Source organism: Chiloscyllium plagiosum, chromosome 5 (genome assembly GCF_004010195.1).
Source record: "Chiloscyllium plagiosum isolate BGI_BamShark_2017 chromosome 5, ASM401019v2, whole genome shotgun sequence".
Classification (NCBI taxonomy): Eukaryota; Metazoa; Chordata; class Chondrichthyes; order Orectolobiformes; family Hemiscylliidae; genus Chiloscyllium; species Chiloscyllium plagiosum.
In genome coordinates, this window is record NC_057714.1 from 24,544,067 (window position 1) to 24,554,180 (window position 10,114).

The 10,114-nt window shown below is 35.9% G+C and overlaps 1 protein-coding gene across 1 annotated transcript in view; it reads right to left on the bottom strand.

Annotated features, from left to right (window-relative positions):
• Window positions 1-4,968: 4,968 nt before the first annotated feature.
• klhl7 (kelch-like family member 7) overlaps window positions 4,969-10,114 on the bottom strand; it is a 30,766-nt gene continuing 25,620 nt past the window's right edge. Inside the window, exons 10-11 of the mRNA XM_043689754.1 lie at window positions 9,388-9,485; window positions 4,969-6,382 (exon numbers count right to left, since the gene is read on the bottom strand). Coding sequence (XP_043545689.1) covers window positions 6,099-6,382; window positions 9,388-9,485 — 382 coding nt within the window. The 3' untranslated portion in view covers window positions 4,969-6,098. The remainder of the gene's footprint in view (window positions 6,383-9,387; window positions 9,486-10,114) is intronic.

Here is a 10,114-nt window from a genome sequence, read left to right on the forward strand (position 1 = left end):
TAGCTGTGGGAGTCGGTGGGTTTGTTAAAAATGTCAGTGTCAAGTCGGTCGTCAATAATGGAGATGGAGAGGTCCAGGAAGGGGAGGGAGGTGTCAGAAATGGTCCAGGTAAATTTAAGGTCAGGGTGGAATGTGTTGGTGTAGTTGATGAATTGCTCAACCTCCTCATGGGAGCACGAGGTGGCGCCAATGCAGTCATCAATGTAGCGGAGGAAGAGGTGTGGAGTGGGGCCAGTGTAATTACGGAAGATCACATCCTTGTGCAGATTACACTGTCCTGAGAGGAAGCAAAGGATATCACACCTGAACAGAGTCAAGGGAACTTCAGACAGCAACACTTCAAAACAAAGACAAACAACTGAAATGCGATGTCCTGTGGCTAGAGACGATAAGGAGCTAATTGTGCCTTCTCAGCAGAAAACCTGTGGGTTATGTCCCTAACTGCGGACATGGTATGAGTTGAAAGATAGGCATTTCTGGATGAAAGACGTGTGTTTTATCCTTCCAAGAATACACAAGGTGATTAGAAGATACACTGCGAAACTAGGTATGTCTGGTGTTAGATATGCTTGTGCACTACCTTGGTACTTGTGTTTCACTGTCTGCTATGATGGTACACAACTGAAAAGATCCACTAAACACTCCACGCGTGCAGCTAAAAAGTCTCTCTTTCTGAGAGCAAGTCAACAAAGTCACTGTGGAAGGAAATTGGACAAACTCCTTTCAGCTAACTAGAACTAGAGTCTCCAATTAATCAATCACCATCCTTCTTTATGGCTGCAACATTTCAAAATCCATTTATCACAGGCAACCCAAAGATTAAATGATTTTTTTTTACTTCTGAGACTCACCTCGCATTTCTAATATGTGTACAAATAGAGTTTTCTCATGTTTTAGTACGTAATAGTGAATAATTATTTTAACTCAAAGACCTGTTTAAATTGTTCCTTATGAAAACTTTTGGGGTATGAAAATCTATCCAGGAGGAGAAGGATCCTTTTAAAATTAACCTTGTTGTGACCTACTGAGGGTCAGTTGAGTCAAGTTGAGTCAAGAAAGGGAGCCAGTTCATCACTTCTCACCTGGAAACATAACCAATTGGGCCTAATCCATTTGAAATTGTAACAAACTGAAGACCTTTGACCAGTGTCTGGCCTTAACAGTTGTGACTCTCAGGTCAGGAACTGCCATTCGTAGGGTATATTGTATTGTTCTGACAACTGAAAAGTCACAAATTATTGAATAATAAAGAACTGTGGATGCTAGAAACCACCTTTTCCCAACTCCAATCAGTTCTGAAGAATCACTAGATCCAAAACACTGATTTTGCTTCCTCTCCACAGATACTGCCAGACCTGCTGGGATAAAAACCGAAAGAACAGCAGATGCTGGAAATCAGAAATAAAAACAGAAATTGGTGGAGAAGCTCAGCAGGTCAGTCAGCATTTGTGAAGAGAACTCAGTTTCAGTCTAGTGACCTTCCCTCAGAACAGCTAAGAAAACATTATTGGATATTGTCAATTAGACAGGTGAGTCAACAAAACTAACATGAAGCAGAATGTAATTTAAAAATAAAACTGGTTTATTAAAGCAACTGAATTACATACAAGATAATTTTAATTAAGGTGCACTGTACCAAAGGAACATTTTAACATTAGAAACTAACTTACTTCTAGTTGATAAATTACTATTGTGATTGAGAACAAACCATAAATTTGCCTCAAGTAAATTAGATCAAATTAATCAGGTATTTCCAATACAGAGAACTGATACACACATGACCTCAACTTTCCCTTAAGGTATCATAGGACATGGCATATGGAACAACCTAGTTGTCATGTTTAGGCATATGCTCTGTGTATAGGTCAATCCCCTTTTCTCCGAAGTACTGTACTTGCAATTTTCCCTTCAATAATGCATACTTACTCACCTCAAAAATGAGTACATGGACCATGTTACCAAGAGTCAGTGTGTGGGCATTTAAAACACAATCACAGAGAGTATACTACAAATGACAAATGACGAACCAAAATGGGTCCTCCAGCAAAATGAATGAAAACCAAAGATAGTTTTCAGTGAAGAATCCTAACATTTATAGCTGGCATATAAGGTGACCTCAACTTTTGGAAGGAGTTTTTTGAGGTTTCAAAGGTTGACCTATATACCATAATCAATTCATACTAATGCCCATACAAATGCCAATATTGTGACTGCAACAAAAACATCACCTTATAGAAAAAAATGTCCCGATTACACGAAATTAAAATACTTTCTTTAAAAGCAAAATAAAACTTTCTTGCCCCATTTTTTTAAAATACTGAATATAAAGTACAGGTCCATATTTGATATCTACAGGGCATGCTCCAATCTTAGCCATGCATCTTTGCAAGGCACTTTGAATAGGCTAGTGGAAAAATCAACAATTGTATGAAGCTACCCAAAACCTATGCCAAAGCTCCTAGTGTCCTAATCCAAAGCAACAGACTGTCCTGCTAATTACCTGAAGAAATGTTGCAGGACTGTAATGAATGATACAAAACACAATGGACAATGGTAAACCACAGGATAAAAACTCAAATGAACTGAAACTACAATAGGCTAAAAGTAAACATTTTATGGTTTGTTCTAGAATTTCTTCTGAGGTAAAAGCATTTAAAACTTTGGAAGACATATTCTTCAAATCCAGAGGCACAATTGAATAACCTGTCTTTAATATGGAGTAATCACTTGGATCCATTCTAAATCAATGTTTTAGACAACATTCAGAGTTTTTAATGAATATATGTTTAACAAGTTATGTGACTATCAGATTCAGGTTTTCTACAAAAATTCCTCGTCATCAGGAACTCACCTGATTTTTTTTTCCCATAAACTGGTTAAATGAGACAGAAAATCAATTCACATTTCTGAGAGAGAGAACTGAATCTGCTTCACAATAGCTAATTAGCTGAACATGAGACAAAAGAAGTAAATTTAAGAGAAAATATTTGAAGGACTGATGAGAAATAATCTCTCTCCAAAACATGTTGTCTGTCCTGCTGCATTCTAGTTTTATTACTATTACATCCAGAATCTGTAAAGCATTGCTTTTGTATAAGTGTATATTTCCAATTTTCACATACTGAATATCTTTAAACCATTTAAATTGAGCTAATGTTGTACAGTGTTGATATTGAATACCATAGTTAACATAACTATATGCTGGAGAAGACTTGAAAGGGAGAAAAATGGAATTATAAATACTAACATCTCCCAAGGAATAATCTCCCTAATCATTTGAGACTAAGTATATTGCTATTACTCCTAAATAGTTTTTAGGAACTGGCATTTACCTTCCATTGCTTGTTCTCCTTCAAGTGCTGAAGCTAAAAGATAACTTAGGATCTAAGTACTTGGTGGTGTAAATAGGGCAAGAGATGCTTGGCACTGAAATACAAGATGTTAGTTTAAACAGTTCTTACATACCAATAAAGTAATTTACTAACATCAAGAAAAATCAGAATAATTCTGTTTAAAAAAAAGTCTCATTCAACAGAAGGGTACTCTAATAATGCCATTCAGCCACTTGATGCTAATTTACCATTCTATTACATCATGTCTGATCTATAACTCAATTCCATTTTCTGGTCTTTGTTCCACAGTCCTTAAACATCTGCCGAGTAAAATTTTATTGATATTCTTGAGATATTTAATTTATATAGCATGCCCAATATCTTGGAAGAATAATAATTTAAATTTCTACTACTTGCGTAGAAAACTGCTTTCTGATTTAATCTCTTAAATAAATCACTAATTTAAAAGCACCTTTGTTCTGCAATTTCCCACTATCATTTTAAAACAACTAACTTAGATCAATCTATCTTAATAAATTAACCATTTCAACTCTAATATTCTGGTGAATCTATACTGTACCTACTCCAAAGCCAATTTATATTTCCTGAGAGTCTGTGCCCAAAACTTTATAATATACTTCAGATGAGGTCTGAGGCCAGGTTAGATTGAAAGGCACTAGTCCACTCGCTACTGGTGGGGTTAGGTTACTGGGATACCCATACAAAAACAGCAACCATACTGAGGCTGCAGAAATATTATTCAATTCAGTTTTAAAGGTTGAAAAATGTATTTAATGAATTATAATGGCAGAATATCAGTATTAGTGAGTTTCTTAATTAAAAATATTAAGTAATGCAACTTAGTTACACTCACATTATAGACTTTCTAAAAATGCCATTGAGATTCAATAAAGATAATGCAGTGAAAATGAAAATTTTACTATCTCAATTAAATAAGCATTTTAGGTTGATGTACAGACTGAATGCCTCTATATGTCTTAAAATTGTACACAAAGTTTGGGATTCAAAATCACCCAAGCTCAGTTCAGTTAATATTTGTGGCAGATAAAGAGGGGACTTTCATGACTTTTCACTGGATTTTGAAACCAAACCTCATGGAATGGGCAATGGAATTGTCAGTTAACTAGACAAATGTAAACCATGTAAATGAAGCATAATGCATTAAGTCCATTGAATGAGAATGGTAGTAATGACAGTGCTGCAAAAGACAACTGAATACAACATCACAGGACTGTATGACAGTCTCTTCTAGGATTTAGGAAAATTAATACAAGTTGAAAAAATATTAAAGATTATAAATTCAATTTAGATCCTCACCTTTCACACAATCAAAATTATGCCAATTGTGGATATGTCACCTAGATAGCTTCAATATTTATCATATCCTATCTTGAAGCATCACAGCATGGTATGGCAACTGCTCTTCCCAAGACCACAAGAAACTACAGAGTTGTGAACACAGCCCATCACGCAAACTAGCCTTCCATCCATTGACTCAATCTATACTTCCCACTACCTCAGGAAAGCAACCAACATAATCAAAGACCCCTCCCACCCCAGTTATAGTCTCTTCCACCCTCTTCTGTTGGGCAGAAGATGTAAAAGTTTGAATACGTACAAAGAGATTTGAGAACAGCTTCTTCCCCACTGTTATCAGACTTTTCAATGTACCTCCCAAAACAACATTTTTAACTGTATCTCAATGTATGTGACAACAATCATGTACAGATTTGGTACACAGCTCTCTATATATTTTTTCTATGAGAGCGCCACATTCTCCTTTTCAGTACATAACTAAAATTAACACTTGTACACAGTCTGGTTACAATGTACATTCTCACCATACAAAATAACTTTCAACATTCAATATGCACATTTTGAACAGTTTTCTTCAAAATGTCAATGGAAAATCCTTGTTTATCTAGAGGAGTCTATAACATTAAAGTTGTTTTTCCAATTGGCAACAATAATGTGCTGGAGATACTCAGCAGGTCTGACAGGATCTGTGGAGAGATTCTTCCAGTTCAGCAGAGGAATCTTAGGATTCAAAACATTAACTTTGATTCTCTCACCACAGATGCTGCTGAGTTTATGTAGCATTTGTTTTAATTTCAAACCTCTTGCATCTGCATTTTATTGCTTTTATTGTTTCCAGTTTCTAGTACGACTGTCTTATATACCATTCCTTTGTGCCATTTTAGCAGAGATGTTAACCCATTTAAATAAGTTCATAGCTACTTTTGAATAGTGTCCAGAAGAATGTTATTGAAACATTTTCTATAAATGCTGTGCAAAATGAAGAAGATAATTTGCTAAAACAAAAAGTAGTAAATGGAAATGAACTGCTACAGATTAACTTGGTGACTTGTATGGAGAAATCACTCTTGCAGACTTGATAGGCTAAATGGTCTGTTCCTGTGCTGTTACATTCTATGATTTGATGTCTGAAAAACACCTTATTTCTTTACTAATACCGACAACAGTAATTTCTAATTTGTTAAAATTAAAAATAAGATACAAAATTTCTTTCTATAGCAAGTCCCATAAATATCCAAATACTCCCAACAATTTCTAAAACAAAAATTCTGTAATGCAGCCTTTTTCTTAAATAACTGTCAAAATAATTCCAAATATCATCATCTCCAAGACATCTCAAAGGGCTTTGGAGTTAGAAAGCTCTTGAAATACCAGTTTAAGTCAGCACAAAATGGACAGAACATACATTATTCTGCAGCTTCAATTACTTCAAGTTTCGACTTTTTCTTCATTTGCACCGCAAGTGTCCACAACACAGATAAGACAACTGGTTACAGGGAAAGCACGGACCTTAGAATTAGTTGTCCATTTGTCAGTCTCAGTGTTATACTCCAAAATGTGACCCAAGCGGCCTACACCTTGGAAACCAGCCAAGACATAGATTATGGGGCCTACTGCCGCACATTTAACTGTTACCCCTTTCCAGGGCATTGTTGACACCATTTTCCAATCATTCATTTTAATATCATAATATTCTATGGAATCCAGACCACCTGCAAGAACAAAAGAAACTGATTAATTTTCTTGCTCGATACTAAATTAACAATACTTAAACTTAATTTAGACCAGCATTTTATGTACCCTTTCATAATACAATTCTCACCTCAAAAATACTAAGTGATGTTCCTTTACCAGAGTGCAACAGGAGAAAAAAAAATTTACAAATATTCCTCCGATGAACCAGAAGTTTTATACTTCATTATATTTCACGCATTCGGTTTTCACAGTTTCAATACAACCATTTTCTTTTCTGGCTTATTTTATATTATTCCTTCCCTTGTGTGCTAGACAGACCTTAAGACATCAAGTTTGATAGCCACAGAATTGATTCTCTGAATGGTGGGGATAAGTGTGTTTTTCTTGCACACGTATGAGGTACATGGGACTCTGGACCTAATTTGGAAGGCTGCAGGATTCTGGTAGAGGATTAAGCAGAAATGCAGTGGAATTGAGCAGGGTGGAGCCTTGGCAGCCTTCAGTCTTCTTTCCACATTTTTGGAACTGTGACCAGCATCGTGCTTCTTTCATACTTAAAAGCGTTATTATAACCTACATTTTCAATGTCTTCAGTCACCTCTTATTTTCCCTACTATTTAGATAGGATTCCAAACTGTGAAGTTCCTTGTAATATTTTGATGTATTAAAACCATTGTTGGACACACATTCTCCCTTAACATGTATTTGTCCTGCTAAATGTTTAGTACAGGACAAAATACTGAAAAATAACATTCACAAACTATCATTGTTAACATTGTTGTAAAATGCAAATCTGGACACAGATTATCATTAGGTGGGAGGATAAAGTGACTTGTAGTGTCACATTCATGAAAAAGCAGATGATGTGTTGGGTATTGATTTTAATTTAAAAGGTGCTCAGCCAGGTTTGAAATCTTCCTCAATCATATGTTACAGCTGCTGGAAAAACAAAGAAATTGATGTGTAAATTAAGCAGGCACTAAAACGGAGATACGGATGATTAACATTCACACTAATGGTGTAAGGATAAAATATTGTCATGGATAGAATGTGGTTAGCTAACGTGAAACAGAATGTAGACATAAATGATTCATTTTCTGGTTGACAAGATGTAACGAGTGATATTCCACCTGGAACAGTGCTGGGACCTTTACTTTTGACAGTTTATGTAAATGACTTGGATGAAGATATTAAAGGTACCATTACCAAATTTGCTGATAGCATAAAAGTAGTCAAAAACTTGTGGAGAGAACACAAGGAGGCTACAAAAGACTGTAGAGAGCAAAATCGTCTCGTAGATAGACTATGATGGAAAAATGTCAACTATTCCATTTTAGCAGAAGAATGAAAATCAGGTTATCTAAATGGAGATAGATTTCAGAGCTCTGCAGAAGTATCTATATGTCTTAGTGTATGTATCACAAAAGGTTAGTAAATGGGTACAGCAAGAAATTAGGAGAGCTAATAGAATATTATTGTTAATTGCGAGGGAATTTGAATACAAAAGTACTTATGCTTCAATTATACAAACACTGATGTGACCACATTTGGAGTGCTCTGCACAGCAGTCATTTCCTTATTTAAGGAAGGCTGCAAATATTTTGTATGAAGATCAGAGAAAGTTTACTGGACTAACACCTTGGAATGGGCAAGTTTTCTTAAGAAGAAATGTTGGACAAACTCCACTAGCCAATTCTCAGATAGGAAAGGGATAAAGAATCAAGTTTCCAATCTCCTGTGGCACAGCAGGATACAATAAAAACATACTAAAGGGCAGTTCGTGATATCTGCAAAGGAGTAAGTGAATGATGCAAAATGCTGAGCATCAGACATATGTTCTGTTCAAAGGAGTGAGCAAAGAGCACAAAACCAAAGCAAGGACTAATTTTGAGGACACATTAAAATGTATTATAAATATTAAAGCAAAGCTTATTGGCTGATATGGAAATCTTAGAGAATGATGCATAGTACTTCAGCTGGAAAAATCTACACGGAAACGCAAAATAATCAGTAAATTGTGTTGTGAAGGACTACCAACTTTTATTAACAAGCGGAAGGAAAAACATTGCTTTCAAATTGATGACTGACTATCTTTCTTTTCTATCAATTTTAGTTGACTATCCCACTTCAACTATTTTCTTTTCAGTTAGCCAAACAATCATCATTTTCATGCCTGCCAAACAACAATTGTAAAAGAAAAAAAAAAAGGCATGCATATATGTAGTGCTTTTCATGCTCTATTTACAAGGAGGTACTTTTGAGGCGCAGCCACTGTTGTTACAGTTGGTTCTGATTTGCAGCTTTAGGGGAATGTGACGCAGCTGAACCTCAACTGCAACGAACAAACCTAAAAATATTACTGTCACAGACAGAATTCAAAAATAAGCTTGTATTTTAAGCAGCTACTTTTGGCAAAGAGGAGAGAATGAAACTAGGTATGAAGCACTGTATACAGGCTGAGAACTCTCTCTCAAGAAAGAGGGAGTGCCCAGTGACAATCTTAATTGGAAAGAAACATCAGAACACTGATAAATCAAAAGGACATCCATTGTTTTTCATCTAACAGTCCCAGAAATGCTGCAAAGGCTATGGGCACTGACAACATTTAGCAATAATACTGAATACATGCTCCAGAACTGACTTGATTAGTTCTGTCGAACAATCATACCGAACTTGAAATACTAACTGTTTCTCTCTTCACATTTGCTGCCAGAACTGCTGAGTTTCTCCAGCATTTTCTGTGTTTATTTTAAGTGTGTACCCAATAGTGCAAGGGTCATATCAGCAAAGTTCTGCACCATCTAAAAATGGCCTGACAAGACATGCCTGGAATTTAAATGTCTTAAGCAGCTGGCTTTTGACTGGTAGGTACAGGCACACGCTATATGCAAAAACCTTCATGTTAGAATTGTCCTTGGAGCTCAAAGACTTCATAACTAGATAATACCATAAGCATTTCAAATTTTCAGCACTAGGTCTGAGATACATCTTAATACAAGGGATACCCAATAAAGAACCATACCGAGTCCGTTTTGTCCTCCAACAGCATAGATTCTATCATTTACAAAAACTAATCCATGGTTCTTCCTAGCCTCCAGCATAGCAGCAAGTTCTGTCCACCTGTGAAAGACATAATAAATTAAACATTAGTTTATGCTGTTACTACTGATCATCACTTAAAAGAATTTCAGACACTCTACCAAAAGCTTAAAGCTGATAAAAAGGCAGGCAGGATGCTTCGCTGTATCCATACAGGCATAAAGTAGAAAATCAAAGTTATATTTAGGTCCCAGCTGGAATGTTGTAGCCAAATGTTGGGCACCATGCTTAATAAGGATGTTGAAGCCTAAGGAGAAGGTGCAAGGAAATATACTGCAGTGACATCAAGAATGAAGAGATTTCAGTTTTTAAGAGGCCGAAAAAAAGAGAAGGTTATGGCTAGATTGGAGAAAGATCACAGAATCATCTCACATGGAAACAGACCCGTTGGTCCAACCAGTCAATGCCAAGCAATTCCAAACTAAAGTAGTCCTACCTGCCTGTTCCTAGCCCATATTCCTCAAATTTTCCTATTCATGTATCTATCCAAATGTTTTTCAATGTTATAATTATACCCGCATCCACCACTTCCCCAGGAAGTTCATTCCACATACGAACTACCCTCTGTATATAAAAAAAATTGCCTCTAACTTTTTTTAAAAAAAAATCTCTCTACTCTCACCTTAACAATATGTCCCCTACTCTTAAAA